The sequence below is a fragment of the Amphiura filiformis genome, chromosome 2 (genome assembly GCF_039555335.1).
Source record: "Amphiura filiformis chromosome 2, Afil_fr2py, whole genome shotgun sequence".
NCBI lineage: Eukaryota > Metazoa > Echinodermata > Ophiuroidea > Amphilepidida > Amphiuridae > Amphiura > Amphiura filiformis.
In genome coordinates, this window is record NC_092629.1 from 42360875 (window position 1) to 42383665 (window position 22791).

Sequence of the window (22791 nt, forward strand, 5' to 3'; positions counted from 1 at the left end):
TTGCAAGGGCGACATCAAGGTAGACTTTCCAGTCTCTGGATGTCCTCGCAAAATTTAAAACGTTATTGAAATCAATACACCACCCCACGCACACACTCATATGATGACATTGAAAAGTGTAAGTAATGTGTGTTGTGCTGTCCCATAATTGCAAGGACGACATCAAGGTAGACTTTCCAGTCTCTGGATGTCCTCACAAAATATTAAAACGTTACGGCTAGTACTCAGCATGAAAACTTAATATTGGTATATTTACGTTGGGTCAAGAGCACGGATAGCAACATTTGCAAAGTATTTTCAGGGACATGAGAGCACATTAAACATCAAATTGCATTTTGAATACAAGGAATGTGCTTCTGATATCAAATGATTTTGATTTTTTGAAATTTGCGATAGAATACACATTTTATGGCAAATTATTAAACTTTACAAATCCAATGATATGTGCTTAAACTTTAAGTGCATGTAGCTGGGATGAAAAGCAGACGATTATTTAAAAATTTTAACCTTTCGTATTGAAGGTTCAAAAATTGGGGCCAAAAATCAGACAAATGTTACAATATGGCATTAATACAACAGATGACAAATTTTAAGAACCTTGTTGAACAAAATTATTCAACATTTATTTGTTTTCCACAATATACATTTCTTGTCTGCACAAGATTAACAATTCTTCCATATAAGTCCTTAAATATTTATTTACTTATTTATTTCCTCTGAGAAGATGAGTACGTTTAAATGTCAGGTTATATAAAGGGTATACAGGTGGGTGTTTATATCATCACTTTTTGTGTATTTTCCTTAATTTACACATCTTTATCTGTACAAAGTTTGTATTATTTTCATAAGTACTGTATAAGTAAACTGTGGATAACCTACTACCGTATTGTTTGTAATAAACGCCCGGGGCGTTGCATTTTTCCAAAAGGGGGGCGTTTAATTATTGAAGGTGAATTGTCAGTGAAAAAAACTTTAAAATCAGGTTTAATTTCCCAATGGTGCTCCTGTAGAAAAGAGAGATTTACAGTTACACTAATGGCTACGCCCATGGAAAATATCATTTTCGTAGTAAATACATCAAAATTACACCCATTCGTGCATCATCAAGCAAGAATCTGGTGAAATTCTACCATAATTAGGCAATGGAATGGATGGAAGTTTGAGTCATAATAGGTTTGTCCGTGCAATTTACCAATCGTCCCTGACAAGACTGACTGACTGGTGCCAGTTTTAAGCTTACTCACACAATATAGCATGGAAATGTTTGCATTTTTGTCAATTTTTCACAGAAAAATGGGAGGGGGGCGTTTATTAGAGGGGGAGCGTTTATTACAAACAATACGGTAGGTGAAACAAGTAAATAACACAATGCATAAAATGTGTCCCCACCACCCCACCAGAAAGGCGTTTATCTGGCTTTTGTGGCTTTTGAAACAACATTTCAGGTGGTACAGTATTCCCTTGCAATTACTAACAAACATCCATTTTCTATTATAATAAATATAACTTCACCAGATGCAGAGTTAAGAGACAAGTGTTAAAGATTCTACCGTAATACTTTTTAATCTGGTTTCTTTTTTTGTGTGTCCGTATGTTCGGAGGTTAAACTGCTTCATCATTGAGCTCTGAGGCATGTCACCAATGAGGCATGTGACCTTTTTTGACCACATAGTAATGTAAATTATTTATAACGATTTACAAAATTCATGTTACAGATAAAACTGAACTTAATGTACTTTTGTTTTATTTTTAATAAAAACGAGTGAAAATTGTTCATAATCCTTTTTAAAATTTCATGTAATAATCATAATGAGAATGTGCCTAACATCACATATAATGAATAGGGGTTTGACCCTAAATTTGCATATACAATATCAGGCATGTTTTTGTTATACAATAACACGACACAGTAAGGATTATGAAAACTTTTAATACTCCTTTTTATTAAAAATAAAAATTTAGTTCCAGTAAATTATATTTTTATCTATAACATGTTAGAAAAACATTGTATAATGTATGGTTTTTAAATCATAATAAATAATTTTCATTGCATTTCAGTAAGTGGGTCATAGGTCGTCCCCTCTTGTCGATCATCAATACATTTCACTACAACAGTTATTTATGTCAATGAAATGCCAGGGGTTGACAACTTCCTCGTTATCTAGATATTTTATCTTGCTTTCCATTTACCACCACCAGTCTTTGCTTTCTTCTTAGCGTTTCCTTTGGTATCTGCAGGCTGTGAATATAACAGGAAAACAGTTAAAAAGAACTAATCCAAAGAATTGGCTAAATTAGTGTGGTCTTCGCAGGGGAGGGGGAGGGGTTGCAGAGTAGACCACCCCATGAATTAATTTGCTAACTCAATTCCCCTCTTAAAAAGAATTCCCCCCCCCTAAAAACAACACCCCAAAAGAAAATTTCAACTCCCCTAAATCCCCAAAAAGTGTAGAATTGACTTTTACTTATACAGACCTGCCAACCAAAACCTTGTACATGTACACAAACCAGGTACCGACAAATTCAAAGACTTGAGGTGTGCAAAACTTTCAGAATTCAGAAGGTTTTGCAGGTCTGAATTTATCACAATAGATGAAAGAGAATGCTATAGCAAATTTTAAAGTGACATTTTCATCATTATCTGCTGTTCTTACATTTAAATTTGCCATCACTGAAATTTTCAGAAAACAGGACTGTCCCTCATTTTCACTTTGGTAAACCCCAAATGAGGGACAGTCCCTCAAAATGAGGGACAGTTGGTAGGTCTGCTTATATCTTCCACAACTGGAGTGAGTATTTCAAATGGAAGTTACCCAATTGCATACTGTGCACAACCAAGTATCTCATAAACTTAAAACAAAAGCAATATCTTAATGACACTTAACCTAAATTACCAAATCAAGTAATCAATTGAAAGATAATTTTGTTCTGCATATTTTGATATCACATTTGGAATGATACAACTTTATTTCCCCACTTATGGTTCTGTGTCACAACCTGGGGTACCTTTGTGTTACATAGTAAAAAAATGAAAATTTTCAAACATTTTACCTACACGTCTCATTTGAAGTGGTTCATCCTCCTGAGCATTTTGACACCTTTTTTATGGAAATCGGTTTAAAAAATGAGAGAGTGCGGGCAAAACAATCACAAAGTAGGTGGGATTTAACCCCACCTCTTTTCTACATTTACAATCATTCTGAGCAAGTATTAGTCTTTTAAATGACCTTCTGTATTTATTTACTAGGTTTAGATGTCTGGGAGTTCATTTAGACATTTTTTTACTAGATTCATATTTTTAATGGGGGTTTTAGATCAAATTTACGATACGAATCCCTCCCCCTAATCCTCCTCCCCAAATCCTCAACCACCCTTGGCACATTTCATGCCAAACGTCATAAGAAAATAACTAAAAATTATTTTAAAACAGGTATTACATGAGTAATATAGAATAAATTAGCCTCAATTTAAGACCTAATTGAATCTTCTAAGTGAAGGAATACTCAAGAGACAGTGTTTTGAAATCCAAGCTGCACATCAAAATGTAACAAAACCACCTTTTTGGGTACCCCAGTATATGACACAGGATCTTATACTAATTGGAATGGGAAAAGAGAGGATTTCAAAAGCGACAAATATGCAATATTTCCTCACAGACACAGCCCTCGAATTAACCCACGGCACCCATGGCATTTTGCCGTGCCCATCCCCACTGCCCTCAAAATATGTCCTTTACCCACTTGCCGTGCCCTCTAATGAAGTTGCCGTCGGTGCCCCAGCCCTGCCCCTTCATTATAAAATCATCTATCTATGTTTGTGTGTGTTTTCTTCACTTTTGAGAAATTGCCTTGGTGCCCTTCTCAAATTTTCAACAGTTGCCATGATGCCCTCTTGAAATATTACAAACTGTCGTGCTGCCTTGCCTTTTCAGTGAAAATCCAAGGCAATTATCAACTTGCCCTAAAAAAGTTGCTGTGCCCCTTCAGATCCTTAATTCGAGGGCTGCTACTACAGACCATGTATCAACAGTCAAAGTCCCTGTGCATTGTATGCTGTGAATTCTCGCATATTCATGAGGGCCGATTGTTCGTTCGTGCCGTGTCTAACAATCATGCCAGCGTTGCGTGCCTTCCCGATTACGCGATATACCGTAAAAATATGCGGCAAGTCCGTAGATCGTAAAAATACGCGTTAAGTACATAGCAGTTTTGCCGGTCACATTTCATGGAACAATCAGCCCTCATTATTGGGTTATGCTGGGACTTTGACTGCTTATACACGGTTTATTATCTTTTACGTCCATGTATTCCCTCCTTCAGGATGGTGCCCACCATTAGCAGGCTCATTACCACATGACTAATCTATACTCACTCACCCTCATAATTAGCATGTTTCAAGAGAAAAGTATATATCACTTTTGAAATGCTCTCAATGGTATAATTTCCGAAAATAAAGTCACATTGTGCTGAATGGGGTATCAAAATAAACACATCAAAAGAAATAAGTCCCCCTCTAAAAATTATGTCATAACATCGTAGAATAAAACTTTGTATCAATAAAACTAACTGGGAAATAATTATATGACTGTTTGCTAAGTGTTGTGTGAAAATGAAAGATGTCAATGACTTCATGGCTGAATGAGCCCAAATTAAAGACAAAAACTGCCCGTTCCAAAAGTCACAAAGTAGGCCTATGCTTAATAACTGCAAGGTGTATTGGGACAAGGAATGAGAGTGAGACTGACCATCTTACCACTCACTGTGCTGAGCTCATCAAGAATGTTCACTTGGTGAGGATTTTAAACTACATTCAACCATATTCAATATGGGCTCATTCAGCCCTGAAGTCATGGACATTTTTCATTTTCACACAGCACTTAGTAAACAGTCATATAATTATTTCAAAGTTAGTTTTATTGGTACAAAACGAAACCTTACAATGCTATGACGAAATATTGGGAGGGGGCTTATTTTTTGTTGTTGATGTGTTTACACAGAACAACATTCCCCATCTATTGCCTACTTCATTTAGTCATTTTGATTGAGTGTCTTTAAGATATTGCTTTTGTTTTAAGTGTACATATACTTTTTGTGTGCAGTATATGTAAAACCTATAATACCTCTGTGTGAAGTGTGGATTTCAAATGAAATTCCCATTTAAAGCCATATTATAACATTTCCATAAGAAATAGAATTGTATTTTTTGGTATAAAATGTTAGTTTCGCTGTAAGATATGTCCTCTTAATTTGGGCCCAAACAGACGAGGCAATACAAAGAAAATCTCTATTTAATACCAGCCCATATGTCGCCAATGTGAGCCACTCGTTCTTTTGATATGTCACGACTGCCCGCACGCCATGTACGTACTGTGTTATGCACATCATGTACATGTTTGACTAATATTTCCATTGTAATAATAAACTGTCTTATTCAAAATCTCAGATTTTGACAAAACTACAGCACCTCAAGTCTTGATTTTTGCAGGGTATGTTAGTTTACTAAAGTACATAACAATCGTGTAAAAAACAGAATTTAGGAAAATATTGAGGGCGTCCTCCTCAGCAAATGTTATAATATGGCTTCAAGCCTTATTGTGTCAACAGATAGCTTACCTTCCTCTTGCTATTATTGGTTGAAGGAATCACTTTAAAGAAGCTATCCAGCCTTCCCTGTGTAGAACCCTGCTTGGCCTTGATCATCTTCTTAATACCATTACGTATCCTGTCCTCACTGGAGTAATAAAAGCACAACAAACATACAAAAACATTACTGTAAAAGTGGAAATTTTTGCAGTACATTAATTTTCGTGCTTTTCGCATGCAACACAGCTACCATGAAAATAAAAACATGTGAATGTGTTATTTTACTTTATAGGTCTACCGTATTGTTTGTAATAAACGCTCCCCCTCTAATAAACGCCCCCCCCTCCAATTTTTCTGTGAAAAATTGACAAAAATGCGAACATTTCCATGACATATCGTGTAGGTAAGCTTAAAACTTGCATCGGTCATGTCAGCAACGAACGCTAAATTGATGGACAAAACTTATGACTCAACTCCCATCCATTATGGTAGAATTTCACTAATTCCATGCACTTACAAGTGTAATTTTGTTGTATTTCCCACGAAAATATCATTTTCCTTGGGCGCCGCCATCATGTATAGTCGTAAATCCCTCCTTTGGGAAATTGAACACGATTTTAAAGCTTTTTTCACTGACAGTTCACTTCCAATAAACGCCCCCCTTTTGGAAAAATGCAATGCCCCCGGGGCGTTTATTACAAACAATACGGTATGTTAGAAAACAAAATTAGAAACAAGTTCAAAATCTGCAAAGCCAAATCATGAAGGGAATAAACCAGAAGTTTAACCCTATTCTATTACCCCCTATTAATTTAGTGCCATATGGCACGAAATGGCTTAATATGCATGTAAAAAAATATTTACACAAATAAGGTCTTATCCTTTGAACAGTTTTGATTTATCACTTCTCCATCAACAAAAAAACCTTTTTTCCTAATATAACTACTACTTACACATCATAAAATGGTTTTAAATGTTTGAAACATGGATATTTTAAACATTTTTAGGCCAAATTTTGCCTTAAAAATAGCCCAAAAATGTCCATGAACTTTTTAAATATAGTCCAAATTAACTCGGATTTCTTTTTATTATATGTAGAAACACGGCAGTGTATTTAAAACTGCATGAAAATGTCACATTGGTGTACTCATTCACTTCAAAAATCTAAATCTAAATATTTTTTTCATCATATCTGACTATGAGCTCATTAATTATTCATGAGCTAATTTGCATAAAAATTTACATAATTATCAAACTTGTTTATCTAAAAGTCCAAGCTTGCCAATGGCATGCCACTTATTGGTTTTTACCCAACCGATAACAATGCAACGCAGTAGTTAATATGATGGCTTCACACCACTAAAATATACCACTTTTGTGGGGTAATAGAATAGGGTTAATCACATCCTATAAATGAAAGTACTTTCGTTATATTAGTGTAAAATGTTGAAAATTTCAACCTGAAAGACCAATTTGAACTAATTTTTATAAAAATGTAATCAGACTTTTGACACCGTCCCCACCTAACAAAAGGAATTTTGTTTGTTGGATGTCATCAAACTTTGGTTTGTTTCCTCAGAGCTTGGGCCCCGGTGCTCAATCTCGCCGATTAACTCTGCATTGTCTCGGAGCATTTCGATGGCTCTTCTGCGGCTTGCAGTTTCAAGCCGCAGTACGCCAACGAATTAATATAGTGTAGCCATATCCCTGGTTGCGAAATCGCGAGCAGTTATTGGTATCGAGTTCGCAACATCTTGCCATCTTCTTGTTCTGCGGTTTGTCATTCATGACTCGAAACCTTTATATTAATGTTTATTGTAGTACCTACTTGAGTTTACTCACCATGAGCAATTTGCGGATTAGTCGATATAATCTGGCAAAGAATCAACGTACTCAAGGACACTAATTTGTAAGGCTATTGTTGTCAAGTGTTATAAGCCGGTTGCGAGAAATGCAGGAGTTGGGCCGAGCAGACCGATGAACAGGTGACTGAACATGGCTTTTCATCGAGCAGACACACATTTTGTTAGTGCATATCGCAACAGTATTTTATTTCTCAGCATATGTGCATCGGCGTGGGTCTGCGGCTTATATGTTCCGGGCACGACGAAGAGTTAATCGGCGAGATTGAGCACCCAGGCCTTACTGATTATCATGATTTTTCTTAATAACATTTACAAGTGTAAGTGCCATTTGGTCATTTTAAAATAATCTTAAATGTGTGACTTGATTCTTGTTTAGATCCTCCAGTGGTTCGGGCTCCCCCCTTTTGTGCGCTTTTCTTGGGTGTTTTGCTTCAAGTGTGCGTTCGAAACTCAAGTTCGCTCTCCGGACAACATGGCCGATCTGGACACGAAACAAGTTTTTCTACAGTACTTTTACTCGTGTTTAAATGGGAAAACCCGTGTGATTGTGTTCATTTCAAGAGCATTTACAAGTACAAGAATGCAAGATGTCAAGGTGGTTGCTATTTAGCCTTAATAAATGCATAATATTCGTGATATACTTGAAACAAAACTCCGTGTCGTATCGTCTGCTTGGATTCGTTGTTTTGATATACCGTGACCCCGGGATTTGTGAAGCTTAAAATCTTGGAGCAGATAACTGTGTCGTGAGTCAAATAATCAAGCTTTCCTGAAGGGTGAAAGGTCCGGAGCCCCTTCATTAGTAGAAAAACTTGGCAACAAGGCCAGATTGCTAAATAAGAAACTCTGAACTGGTTAAAAGAAAGCATCGCTCCAGCTGCGGCATCGGTACCCTTTAATATAGAACATCAAATGCACGTTAATATTATCATGTTCCTGTATCATGCTGCAACTTTATGTCAACAACGGAAAGGTGCACGCAAGTTGCGATGTCCCTCGCCGTGCTGCAAATAGTCAAAACAGATTTTAAAGGTGCATGAGGCCAATCCACTGTTGTGAATGACTGTATTTTCATCAGAAACATCGTAATTCCTTCAAAATGGACCTAAAGAGCTGCAATAGTGTGAGGAGCCATGGTTCCAGGCATAGAGGCAGTATTGCAAGTAGTGCAAGAAAGGAAATGATTCAAGCAGCCGTGGAAAAGGCTGAATTTGAATGTAAAATTGAAGAAATTAAACGTAGTAGAGTGTTAGACAAATTGGAGGAAGAGATCGTTTTTCAACGTGAAATGTTGAGGGTTCAAACTGAACTTGCGATGTTCGAGGCCAGGTGCGACATCCTTGAGAATGAAAACCACTCGACAAATTTGAGCTCCAAGACAGCCAATTCAAGGGAAAAGGTGGAACAGTGGCTTGAAACAAATGAAGCCTTAGATGGTGGAGAGAGTGAAATGTCAATAGAAAATGAAGCCAGAGATCTTCGAATCGGAGCTGCTGAAAATATGAAGCAGTTTTCGAAGTCGGGCAAAGCTGGGTCTAAGGATCGCGAATGGTGGACAAACTTTGATTATGAATTGCAACCCACTGCAACAACGCCAATTAGTTATGCTGTGAGACAGAACACTGGCGTCCACATTACGAAAGACTATGATACACATCCCCAACGACAAGAGTCACAGCAACTGTCAACTTCGAGGCAGCAAAACAAGACACTGCAAATTCAAGCAAAACAGTCAGTGCAGCAACCTATGCCGCAACAAAATTGCAGCAATCACCATTGCAGCGACAAGTGCTGCAACCTTGGGTGCAGCAACAAATGCAGCAAAGAATGCAGCAACAAACGTCGCAACCTGAATTGCAGCAACAAGTGCCGCAACCAATAGTACATCGACAACAAGCGTCGCAACCTGATTTGCAGCAACAAGTGCAGCAACTTCAAGTGCAGCGACAACAAGCGTCGCAACCTGAATTGCAGCAACAAGTGCCGCAGCCAATAGTACATCGACCACAAGCGTCGCAACCTGAATTGCAGCAACAAGTGCCGCAACCAATAGTACATCGACCACAAGCGTCGCAACCTGAATTGCAGCAACAAGTGCCGCAACCAATAGTACATCGACCACAAGCGTGCCAACCTGAATTGCAGCAACAAGTGCCGCAACCAATAGTACATCGACAACAAGCGCCGCAACCTGAATTGCAGCAACAAGTGCAGCAACTCCAAGTGCAGCGACAACAAGCGTCGCAACCTGAATTGCAGCAACAAGTGCCGCAACCAATAGTACATCGACCACAAGCGTCGCAACCTGAATTGCAGCAACAAGTGCGCAACCAATAGCACATCGACAACAAGCGTGCCGCGAACCTGAATTGCAGCAACAAGTGCAGCAACCAGTAGTCCAGCGACATCATGCGTCGCAACCTCAAGTGCAGCATCAAGTGCAGCAGCCAATAATAGGACAGCGACATCAAGCTTCGCAACCTCAAGTGCAGCAACAAGTGTGGCAGCGACAACAAGCGTCGCAACCTGAATTGCAGCAAACAACAGTAATGCCAAACCATGTGCCGCAACCAATAATGCAGCAAGAAGTACTGCAACCTTCAGTTCAATGGCAAGCACCGCAACTTGTAATGCCAAACCATGTGCCGCAACCAATAATGCAGCAAGAAGTACTGCAACCTTCAGTTCAGTGGCAAGCACCACAACCTCCAGTGCAGCAGCCAGCGCAGCAACAGTTGCCGCAGTATACAGCTCAACAAGAAATGGCGTACCTCACAAAGTTGTTGATTCAACAACAGGTCAGAGCCGCTCTTCCTGAACAGACAATAAGCAAGTTTGATGGTGACCCCCTCAAATATACAAACTTTATAAAGGAGTTTGAATACTCTGTAGAAGACAAAACTGAAAACAGTCGTGACAGATTGTCCTACTTAGCAAAGTATACTTCAGGAGAAGCCAATGTTTTGGTTCGAAGTTGTCTGCATTATGCCGACTCTACAGAGGGATACCTAACTGCAAAAACCTTGTTAAGGAAAGAGTACGGAGATCCAAGGAGAATTGCACAAGCAATTCAAAAGAGGGCAGTCAATTGGACTGAAATTAAAGAACATGATGCTAATGAACTGAGTAAGTTCGCTTTGTTTTTGTTAGAAGCTGAGAACACTATGAAAAATATCCAAGCCCTCAATGAGCTCAATCATACAAATAATCTTCAAATCTTGACAAAGAAACTGCCATACAGATTGAGAGGTGCATGGAGGTCAAAGGTGTATGAAATAGAAGAAGAAAGAGGTCAAAGCGGTGTCATTCCATGACTTTGTGCATTTCACGGACAAGCATGCAAAAATGATGACAAATCCAGTGTTTGGTGGCATTCAGTCTGCACCACAGGGAGAAGCTGGTTCCAAAGGAAAGCCTAAGGGCAATAATAATTTTAAGAAACCAGTAAGAGGTTTAGCAACTAGCACAGGACAGAAATCACTTACTAAACCAAATGAATCAACTGACACAAAGAATTGTGAGTTCTGTAAGGGTACGTCTCACAAGTTAGAGACATGCTTCAAATTGGCAAAGCTTTCAATCGAGGAAAGATTGAAATTTATTAGAGAACAGAAAATGTGCTTCGGCTGCTTAAAGAAAGGAAAACACTTCAGCAAGGACTGCAAAAACAGACTGGAGTGTAAAGAATGCAAGAAAGGGCACCCAACTGTACTACACCACGTGAAATCAATGAACCCTGGTGCAACTCATGAAGATGCCAAGGCCACTAAGACAGCATGTGGTCATGACGGGCGCCGTGCAGAATCATGCCCAATTATTACACCGGTGACTGTCTATTCAAAGGACACTGGCATATCCGTTGACACATATGCCTACATTGACGAAGGCAGCGATGCAGTTTTTTGCACCCAGAAATTGCAGAACCAACTTGGTGTCTCCGGCAAGAAAACCCAACTTGAGATTGAAACACTCACGGAAACCAGTATTGTAAACTGTGATATGTTACATCTGGAAATTTCAGATCTTGATCGAAAGAATATAATAGATCTACCCAGGGTGTATACTCAAGCAGAATTACCTGCTAGTGTAGATGATGTAGTAACACACCAAGATGTTGAAACCTTTGATTACCTGAAAGAGGTAAAACTACCAGATATGCAGCATGTATCAGATGCCCATGTCGGACTTCTTATTGGCAATAGCGCACCATCAGCCACGGAGCCTCTGGAAGTAATAAATAGTGTTGATAATGGCCCGTATGCTGTCAAGACATTGCTAGGCTGGTGTGTGCATGGAGTACCCAAATCCAGAACAACAAAGAGAATCTTTAGAGTCAAAGTAAACAGCATTGAAGAGCAGTTTCAACAGCTGTACAATCACGAATTTCCTGAAAGACTTATTAACGACACCCCACAGTTGAGTGGTGAAGATGTAGAGTTTTTATCAAAGGTGAATTCAACCACAAAGCTAGTTGATGGTCACTACGAGATGGGCTTACCCATAAGAAATCCAGATAAGGAGTTCATAAATAACATTAATCAAGCTGAGCAGAGGGCAGCACACCTGAAGAAAAGATTTGAGAAAGATCCTAAGTACCATGAAAAATATAAACAATGTATGAATGAGATGCTTCAGAAGAACTATGCGGAAGAAGTGCCTGAAGATGAATTGATATCAGATCGTGTGTGGTACATACCTCACCATGGAGTTGTGCATCAACAGAAAGGCAAACTACGTGTAGTATTTGATTGTGGAGCTACATTCATGGGACAATCTCTCAATTCACGCTTGCTCCAAGGACCAGACCTGACAAATAATCTCACAGGTGTACTATTGAGATTCAGACAATACCCTATAGCAGTAATTGGTGACATTGAAGCCATGTATTATCAAGCACGCGTCCTGAAGAGTGACAGGGACCTGTTGAGATTTTTGTGGTGGCAGGATGGAGATGTGAACTTACCGTTGAAAGAATATAGGATGTGCGCACATGTGTTCGGCGCAAAATCGTCACCAGCTTGCGCCAACTTTGCCCTTAAAAAGGCTTCTCAAGATACATCGTATAGCGATGAAGCATGTAATACTGTTAAGACAAATTTCTATGTAGATGACTGTCTGGCATCAGTAGAAAGTACAAACCAAGCAATACAACTGGTGGAAGATCTTACAAACATTTGCAGAGATAAGGGCTTCAGACTCACCAAGTGGCTGAGCAACTCTAAAGAAGTGCTGCAGTGCATTCCACAGTCAGAGAGAGCAAAGACGGCAAAGTCACTTGATCTAGATAATGATGACCTGCCTTCCGAGCGAGTACTAGGACTTCTGTGGTCTCCTGAAAATGATACATTTGGATTCCAGATCGTTATCAAGGAACGACCTTGTACCAGAAGAGGAATCTTGGCCACTGTGAGTGCCATCTATGATCCCTTGGGATTCCTTGCTCCAGCAATTTTGCCTGCCAAGAGGATCCTTCAGAACCTTTGCAAGTTGCAGTTAGATTGGGACACAAAGGTACCTCCTGAGTATGAGTCAAGCTGGAATAAATGGCTACAAGAAGTTCCATATTTGTCAAACTTTGCAATAGAAAGGTGTTTGAGACCAGCTGAGCTGAGACAGAGCAGTAATATGCAACTTCACCATTTCTCAGATGCCAGCGACAATGGCTATGGGACTGTTAGTTACATTAGAAGTGAAAGTTCATCAGGTACAGTACATGTGTCTTTATTGATGGCCAAAGCGAGAGTTGCGCCCCTGAAGAAAATAACCATACCTCGTATGGAGTTAACTGCAGCCACATCAATGGTGAAGATCAATAGTGTTCTACAGCGAGAATTGCAATTACCAATAGACAGTGTGTACTACTGGACTGACAGTGAAACTGTACTCAAGTATATCTGCAATTCAACAGCCAGATTCCAAACCTTCGCATAAACAGAGTGGCATTAATCAAGGATGGATCACAAACTTCTCAATGGAGACACATTGAAACCAAAGCAAACCCCGCAGATGCCTGTTCCAGAGGTGTTACTGCTAAGACATTAGTTGACAACAAGTCATGGACCACAGGTCCAGAAATTCTGTACCAATCTGAAGAAGACTGGCCAAATACCACAGCCAATTATGTCACACCAGATCTATCTGATGATCCAGAAGTCAAGAAGAAGGTGAAAGTAAATTCAGTCATGACTGACGAATCCATAAAAACTATGGAAAGGCTGGTTACATACTTCTCTTCTTGGTACAAGTTATGCCGTGCAGTTTCCTGGATCATTAACATCAAGAATCTGCTTATTCAACGAGTAAGGAGAAAAAACAATGATAACAGCAGTGACAAAAATGTGAGACATGAAGAAGTCAAAGGGCAGTGTCAAACAAGGACTGATATTACTAGCCCTCTCACTATTACAGACATCAGAGAAGCAGAGAAAGCAATAATAGGCTATGAGCAGAAGAAATGGTTCCCAGAAGAGTGGAAATTGCTAGCCAGACAACAACATCACGACCAAACACAGAAAGTGAATGAGGTTATTGTGAAGAAATCAAGCCCTCTTTACAAACTCAACCCGTATATGCTAGACAGACTATTAAGAGTAGGTGGGCGATAGCTAAAGCAACCTTGCCAGAGGAGACTAAGTTCCCAATAATACTGCCTAGGAAGTCTTTCATCACAGACTTGATAATGCAACGCTCATGAAATAACTGGTCATGGTGGAAGGAACTTTATGCTAGCTCATCTTTACGAGAAGTATTGGATCATAGGTGCCAATTCATTGGCCAGAAGAGTTATACACAAGTGTGTGATATGCAGGAAGCAACGAGCCAGAGTGTGTGAACAACAGATGGCAGACTTGCCTCAGGACAGAGTGACTGCAGAAAATCCGCCCTTTACATGTGTCGGTGTCGATTATTTTGGCCCGTTTTTGGTGAAGAGAGGGAGATCTGTTGTGAAGCGTTATGGTGTCCTGTTCACTTGTTTGACCACTCGAGCCATACACTTGGAGAAGGCAGATGCACTTGACACAGATAATTGCATCAACGCGATTAGAAGATTCGGCGCCAGGAGAGGTCAAGTCCGAGAACTCCGGTCGGATAATGGAACAAACTTCGTCGGTTCAGAAAGAGAGCTCAGAGAAGAAATTAAGAAGTGGAACAAAGCAAAGTTTACTGCTGAGATGCTGCAGAGAAATGTTGACTGGAAATTCAACCCCCCAGCCGGATCCCATTTTGGTGGGGTTTGGGAGAGACAAATCAGAACAGTCAGAAAAATCATGTCAGCTCTTGTGAAGCAGCAGGTGTTAACTGATGACAGCTTAAGCACTCTCTTCTGTGAGATAGAAGCGATCGTAAACAACCGTCCAATTACTGCAGTGCAAGGTTCTGCTGGTGATTTGGAACCTTTGACTCCTAGCATGCTCTTGTTGATGAAGAGCTCTGGAAGTTTGCCTCCTACAGTGAGTGACAGACCTGATCAGTATGCCAAAAAACGCTGGAAACAAATTCAGTACCTGGCAGATATGTTCTGGCGTAGGTGGTCTCGAGAGTATGTGACTCAACTTCAAGAGAGACAAAAATGGAGTAAACCACACATGAACTTACAGGTTGGAGATATTGTGTTGGTAGCTGACTCCAACAGACCCAGAAACGCATGGCAGCTGGGCAGAATAGTTGAAACGCATCCTGATGAAAAAGGACTAGTTCGCCAAGCTAAAGTACAAACTACTACTGGAGTGTTGGTGAGACCAGTTGCCAAATTATGCCTTCTTGTGGAGGTTGACACTTCAAAATCAGAAGTTGAAGAACAGAATGACAATGAAGACACTCAATCAAATGCAGAACAAGCTTCAAATGAACCTGAGATCAGGCCTAAAAGAAATAGGAACAAACCTCAACGCCTTGATCTGTAAGCGTCAGTGTTGAAGAAGGTGTTTATATGCCTTTAGCATCACAGAAAAGCAAATCATGTGTGGACTATGCTGGTGTTATGTTGTGAACTGGAGACACTGGACAGTGGCTAATGAAGGTCACTTTATTATTTGTTGATGATGCTGTGACGATAAAGGTTACACAATGGAGGAGTAATTAACTCTTCAAACTACTGGTCTTTGAAAAATCTCAATTTTGGTTTGAAGAAGACATTTAGTATGGAGTCTATCACATTAACTATGAATTAAATTTGAGATTTTCATCCTGAAGAGTGATCCACACCACAGTGCAACCGCAGTCAACTTACCAGTATCCCTTTATGCAGTGAGATTTAATGTGGAAGGATCAACTAGTGTTCAAAGTGGATATTTCAAGCAGTACATCATGATGGAATCAAACAGCAGTGTGATGTGGAAACGACTGATTTTGAGCAGTGTGTGAAAGCAAAGATTCTTGGTGGTGATGGGACTTTGATCAAGATTTTTTCAAGCCAGAACCCGAAGCAAGCCTAGTTGAGGACTCACCTGCCAGCCTTAGTGTTTGATTCATCCAAGTGTTAGTGTATAATTTTATATAATGTGTGTGCTTCTACATACCCTGGCCAGAAAATCAGTTGCATAATAGTATCCAAAATTGCATGTAAATACATGTGCAAGTTCTGGCTGGTTGGACTAACATGGGAAGCAACCTGCTTGAAAGCTCTCCTTCCCACATACTTTACAAATTGCCACTTTATTTTTTTGACACCTTCTATGACATGTGAATATTTGTACATGTGCAGGTATAGTCATAGTGGGATACACAGGATGCATCTTCTTGAAGCTCTGCTCCCTATACTTTACAACACTGCTGTGAACCCCTAAGTGAGAGTGTGTAATATAAGTGGATTTGTTTGTTTGTATTTCAACTAACCAATGTGTTTATTTCAGGTTATGGTGTTCCTCTTGCCTACACTTCCCACTGAACTGTTTCCTGAACTATATGTGGGTGTGGTAGGCTATGCAGTATCTTCAGCCAGGACATCACTGAATTCCTCATTGTAATTTAAGGTCAAAGAAGCACACAGGGTCACAGTCAGTATTATTGTTTTTTGTTTAGAAATTCTTCATTTGGAAATAGCTTAGCTAATAGGTTGTGTAGCTTAGATTACATTGACAACCAACATGCATATACATACTGCAACATTCAAACTGACAGCATTGTATGTTAGGGTCAGGAATGTAGGATTTGAGCATGAATAACATTCCTTAGGAGATTTAGATTTAGATTCAAACTTTACCAATCATTTTACTTGAGTTTTGAGAATTGGATCAGTCAGTTAATTTAGTAATTTGTCAGGATTCTGTAAAAGGTCAATTTTTTGTAGTAAAATGTTGTCTGAGAAAACACATTTTGTGATCAAGCTTTAATTGCATGTTTAAAGAGGCTTCATATGTTTTAAGTTTAAGATTTAGGTATGGTAGCAAGTAAACCATAGATTGCTTTATCAATTGTGTTACAATAGTTGATCAAGCATTTCCAAATGTTTTATCAATTGTGTTACACTGCTTGATCAGGCAATTGGTTTGCACAGGGTTTGCACTCAGTGTAAAATAAGTTGTAAGTAATATTGTATAAGGTAAAGTCATATCTTGCATTGGATAATACATTGGTTACATTCACCCACAGTTGCTCTTTTGCTCCTTTGCTTCTTAGCTGTGCATTAGTGTTGTTGTGGTTGGGTGAGCTTGTGTGTTGTCTATTGTGGTATTGCATCATTTCAACTTTGAATATTTTTGTCAGCGTATGAAGAAAAATTAACAGATGTTTAATGTAATGATTAGTTGCTATCCAGTTGTTTGTAACTTTGCATTTGGAAACATTCAAAATTATTGATATGTGATTGTGTTTCACTTTAATACTTTCAATTTGAAATCAAATGATTTCCATCCATTTATTTGTTTTGGATAAAGTTTTTTGAAGAGTTTTACATTAATGAGTTAGAGTTTTTTCGAGTTAACCTTGTGAGTTACTAAAGATTCAAGTATATTCCATATGGCACTTCCCAACTGAAGTTGATTGGAGTAATTGTATGTGTGCATAAATTAGGGCGCCGGTATGTAAGTGCCATTTGGTCATTTTAAAATAATCTTAAATGTGTGACTTGATTCTTGTTTAGATCCTCCAGTGGTTCGGGCTCCCCCCTTTTGTGCGCTTTTCTTGGGTGTTTTGCTTCAAGTGTGCGTTCGAAACTCAAGTTCGCTCTCCGGACAACATGGCCGATCTGGACACTGAAACAAGTTTTTCTACAGTACTTTTACTCGTGTTTAAATGGGAAAACCCGTGTGATTGTGTTCATTTCAAGAGCATTTACAAGTACAAGAATGCAAGATGTCAAGGTGGTTGCTATTTAGCCTTAATAAATGCATAATATTCGTGATATACTTGAAACAAAACTCCGTGTCGTATCGCCTGCTTGGATTCGTTGTTTTGATATACCGTGACCCCGGGATTTGTGAAGCTTAAAATCTTGGAGCAGATAACTGTGTCGTGAGTCAAATAATCAAGCTTTCCTGAAGGGTGAAAGGTCCGGAGCCCCTTCATACAAGAAATGAGTATATTGGGCTATTCCATTTAAAATCCACACTACCCCCTGTGGAAGATTTTGGAAATATCTGCCACAGGGGGAATATGAATTTCAAATGGAATGAGCACATTAGGCAGCTGAATTCCACACACCCTCTGAGAAAGATTCATCCTGAATCTTCCCTTGAGGGAGCTGCTAATGTGTTAATTCCATTTGACATTCATACTCCCCCAGTGGAAAATATTTCCAAAATCTTCCACAGTGGTAGTGTATATTTTAAATGGAATAGCCCATTTCAATGGTTCGCCTAAGGTGATAAAGAATATAACCCTGTCATACGCAGCCAGCCAGCCAACCCAGAATTTGCATTTTGGGAATTTTTTGTTGCTGTATGCAGTGGCGTACCATGGCCACTCCTACCCCAGGGGGCTGAAGAAAATCAAATTTTGCCACCCCTTGTTCCTCAACAGCCCGAAAAGGTTGATCCAATTTTGTTTTCGTGGTTTGAAAAAGTGAAGAAAAAAAAAGGGGGGATTATAGGCCCTAGCGCCCTAACAGCAACACATATTGATGTATAGTACCATTTTTTTCACAATTTTTTATACTTTTTCAAATTTTTTCCACCCCTTTTACCTTTACTAATTCTTTTTGCTGCCCCTTCTTCCGTTGCCCCTTCTTTTTTCCGTCCCTTCTTCCACCACCACTTCGCTTTGGCCGCCCCTGCTTTTACCCGGGGGCTCACGCCCAAAGCCCCCCAAAAAAAAATCAACCATTTTTGAAATTATTGATTTTGACTGAAATAATGTGAGAAGAGTGAACAAATTCCACATCTACAGATTTGCAAAAACACTGACGACAAAAAACACCTAACTAACAGACCCTACTTGAAGAGTCCCTCTGCCTGTATAACAGGGTGTTTTATTTGTCATTGCCTATGGCTCAAACAAGCCCAAAAAATGCTTACCTGAACTGCTTGGCTCCACACATGAATTTAATCAGCTCCTCTTCATTTGGCGATGTCCATTTAAGCTGTTAATAATATCATAGAAGTGTATTTTAATTGATAGTAGTATTTTATGCAAAGGCTTGGCACTTGGTAAATTTTTGACACCAAGTGGATCTGAATCAGCCATGAAAAAACCTTAAAAGTTTGAAAAAGCCTGAAAAAGCGTGTGAAATGAGGGTAAAAAGGCCGAAAATGGGCTGAAATTAAAAGAAAGTGCGGAAATTTGGACCACAAAAAAGCAAGAAATCCTGCAAAAGCAGGAAAATTTTCATGCCTGCTGAATGAGTCACACATAACCTTGTTTGGGCTATTCCAGTTGAAATCCATACACCCCTATGGAAGACACAGCTTACTTTTCCACACAGGGAGTGTGAACTTCAAATGAGGTTACCTGAATGGGCGACTCCACTGGAAATCTACACCTCCTGTGCAGGTGGCTTGCACACACTGACCCTTTTTTCTCATCCTTGACATCTACCATCTTCAGATGTCTATTTTCATGTTTCAATATCGCCACAACCTCTTACCTCCATACGATTTCTGTACGCTGGAGATGCAACCGCATAAATGCACTGATTCGAATAAGCAACATAGCGTTACTCTTAACTTAAGACGAGATACACTGTAGCATAACATGCTTTTTTTTTTCATTTAATTTAGGGGGCTGTCATTTTCTTCGGAAGGGGGGTCATGAATATACTGGGGGGTCATAGAATTTTTAGACCAAATATAGGGGGGGTTATAATTTTTTAACACCCAAAATAGGGGGGTTATAGAATTATTAAGGGCTGGTGACTCAAAATTTCTGTGCACTGTGCATTTTTTCTCTAAGCCAACGTATACTTCAGTTGAATCTTATTATGAACTGTAACATATTTTGACCTTCGTAATGACCTCTCACCTCTACATCTTCCCCAGCGGTCACATCTGGCTTCTTGAACAGCTCCCTCGCTTCCTTGTATAACCAATCTTCAGGAGGTGGGTATTTCTAGAGATATAATAAAAGAAAATCAAAAGTCACAGAAACTTCATATTTTGTACTTTACAAGAGGTTTTCCTGGACTCAAAAGCGCACTGGGTCATCGATCCGCAATGTGATTGTTTGTTCTCATTCCTGGCGCATAGCTCTATAACCAACCTTCTATTCGCCGATCGCAAGGTCATCTCAAAACTAGGTTCTACCCGCCAAATGCATGTTGCGTGTGCGTATGCCTGTCAAATGCATGCATACGCTTTGCAAAAGCCTTCTGGCTAGAAAAGTGCGAGAAACAAAAATGCACTTATTGTGCATACGTTTGTAGGGAGGAATTCGATTTGGTAGCAAGATGGCGGATCCGCGCAAAGGGCGAATTGTCCCCTCTATGGCAGTGTCCCTGGTCTACTTTGGTAATAATACTTATGGATTAATAACTGACGTATTAAATATTGTACAAAAAAATAGTACAAATGTATTATAAAAATGTTTTCTATGATCCAATGGACGCATGCCAGCTTTCATAACAGAGTATGGGATGTGAACAGTGTTTCCTGTAAGGATTTTGTTGTTGGGCCAATTTGGCTACTTATTTTGGGCCCATTTCTTACCATTTGGGCCAAAAATCTCAATAAAGTCAAATTGGACTGAAACCTCTTTTGTCCTTTTGCTTCCTGGAAGACCTTGCGCCAATTCTAGCAAGTCCTGCGTCAAATCACACGCCATACGCATACCTGCCAAGTGCCAACATTGAAAATCTAGAAAACAGTCCAATAATATAGACTGACCAATAGGCAAAGCGTTTTAGCAGAGGGGGTCCAGGGGTCTGCCTTAGCATGATGGGGGTCCAGGTTGCAGCGCCCCGGAAGCTCCTGGGTTTTAAGCCATTAACAGTGCCCAAAACAAGCCATTTTTACATCTTTTTTATAGGTTTTTATAATGTACCAAAACAAAATACATCATCAACATCACACACCTAAGTACACACATCCTTCATGTTTAGCTTCTTCATATTTAACAAAAGTTATTTTTTTCCGGTTTTGGAGTGTCCCTGGACCTAGAGCTAAATGCTAGGATCATTCATGGTTGACTTACAAAAAAAATGTTTGTGTTTTTAATATGCAAAGTGATAATTTGTGTTCATGTCATACTCTATTAATGATTTCAAAATGGATACAAATTCAATGCATTTTGAACATGAACAAAAATTATTACTTTGCATATTTTAAAAAACATAAACAATTAATTTTTCTGTAAATGGCCGGTATGAATACGACCTTAGTGGGAACACTGGATGCAAGGAAATTTTTGTTTTAACTTTATCTTCAAATTACAAGGCAAACATTTTAGCTATAGTCTTAAACTGCTTGAAAGAATAAGCCCTTTCGCAATTTCAGATCATGGTGCATCATGGGTAATATTTGCCGATAAAATTGGAGATAAACATGATGAGGTTACTCTACATTTCAATGCATTGAACTGTGCGTTTGCTTTGTAAAACATCTTGTACTGGGATTTTGCCAATTATTTTGTCTTTATTTCTTCATGATATCAATATATTTAATGAAATATAATGTATCATGAAGAAATAAAGACAAAATAATGGGTATAATTCCAGTACAAGATGTTTTTATGCAAACGGCACAGTTCACCGCATTGGAAACGCACTGCAGCCTCCTCGTGTTTATCTCTCGTTGAAGAACTGTGTGACGATGTCTGAGCATGCGCAGTTGCAATTTTCCGAAATTGCGAAAGGGCTTATATATTACACTACCGTACAAACTCAATAGACATCTAAAACACACCAGGAAAAATTCTTCACAAGTTTTCTTACCGTTTTGTCAATATGTTGTAATACACTGTCGATGGTCTTATGTTTCTTGATGAGTTCTATGGATTTCTTCATTCCAATACCTCTGATAGAGCCGCAGTAATCACACCCCATCATAATACAAAGATCTATGAACTAAAATATAAAGGCAGGATATAATTAAAGACAGAAATAAAAAAGAATTTATCGCGTCTGACGTCATCTGTCAATCAAATTCAAGCACGGTTTGTTTACAAGTGTCGTGATGATGACTTGCTGAACGCGGCGGTATAACGGGCGCCTGTTAATTTTGCACCTTCAAACATGCAAACAATCTCAAAAGTTAGGTCTTTATAATAGGAAACTTTCTTTCGCGAAGGCACCGTGTCAACAATGCCTAAAAAAACTGCTTTTTGCCTTGTAAAAGTATGTAATTTTTCGCCATTTGCTGCTATTCCTTTTCTCCGATCAGCACCAGATAGATCGGGCTTCCTTTTACGCGCTATTAACCTGTGTAAACCAATCAAGGATCGTAATTGACAGTGACATCAGACGCGATAAAATCTTTTTATCTTTGTCTTTAATTATAGAGTTAGACCATGGACGTAATTTAGTACGTCCATGGTTAGACTAGTGCAAAGACTCCATTGAGGAATTAAGCTTACAGAATACAGCTGTATAATCCTGTAATAGAAGATTTCTGTGCTAGGCTAAAAGGATAAACCAAATATTACATCCATGGGCAGGAAAAACCTCCTTATGTGTCTTTGGCCCTTGAACATGTTTAAAACAAATCTGCCAATAGGTTGCATAGGATGTTTTGCTAAAGACACATGGGGTCAATAATTGTTCAAGATTCTATTCTTTTTGAAAAGTATATCCCTAATAAACACATGCATAAAACCTTTTAGGTGTCCTAACAGTGCCGCCGACAAGGGGGGTTAAGGGTGTGTGTCACCCCCGGGCCCGGGGCCCTGTAAAAATAAAGAAAACATACCTTAATGGGCCAATAAAAGCAAAGAAAGAGACCACAGGGTGTTCATTTTACCCCCGGGCCTGTAATGGC

At 39.2% G+C, this 22791-nt stretch overlaps 2 protein-coding genes across 2 annotated transcripts in view; one reads left to right on the forward strand and one right to left on the reverse strand.

The window, feature by feature from the left end:
- Positions 1 to 601: 601 nt before the first annotated feature.
- Positions 602 to 22791, reverse strand: part of LOC140146239 (flap endonuclease 1-like) — a 42195-nt gene continuing 20005 nt past the window's right edge. Inside the window, exons 7-11 of the mRNA XM_072168022.1 lie at positions 21750 to 21881; positions 19844 to 19930; positions 18901 to 18965; positions 5613 to 5730; positions 602 to 2239 (exon numbers count right to left, since the gene is read on the reverse strand). Coding sequence (XP_072024123.1) covers positions 2171 to 2239; positions 5613 to 5730; positions 18901 to 18965; positions 19844 to 19930; positions 21750 to 21881 — 471 coding nt within the window. The 3' untranslated portion in view covers positions 602 to 2170. The remainder of the gene's footprint in view (positions 2240 to 5612; positions 5731 to 18900; positions 18966 to 19843; positions 19931 to 21749; positions 21882 to 22791) is intronic.
- LOC140171605 (uncharacterized) lies at positions 10793 to 14052 on the forward strand. Its single transcript, XM_072194892.1, has 2 exons — positions 10793 to 13335; positions 13383 to 14052. Exons 1-2 carry the CDS (start codon positions 10793 to 10795, stop codon positions 14050 to 14052), a joined length of 3213 nt encoding a protein of 1070 aa, XP_072050993.1.

Excerpts from the sequence above, each read along its gene's own strand:
- LOC140171605 (XM_072194892.1), top strand. The coding sequence starts at position 10,793 with ATGATGACAAATCCAGTGTTTGGTGGCATTCAGTCTGCACCACAGGGA. Across the intron at positions 13,336-13,382 it reads GACAGTGAAACTGTACTCAA|AGTGGCATTAATCAAGGATG; the intron begins GTATATCTGCAA and ends TCGCATAAACAG.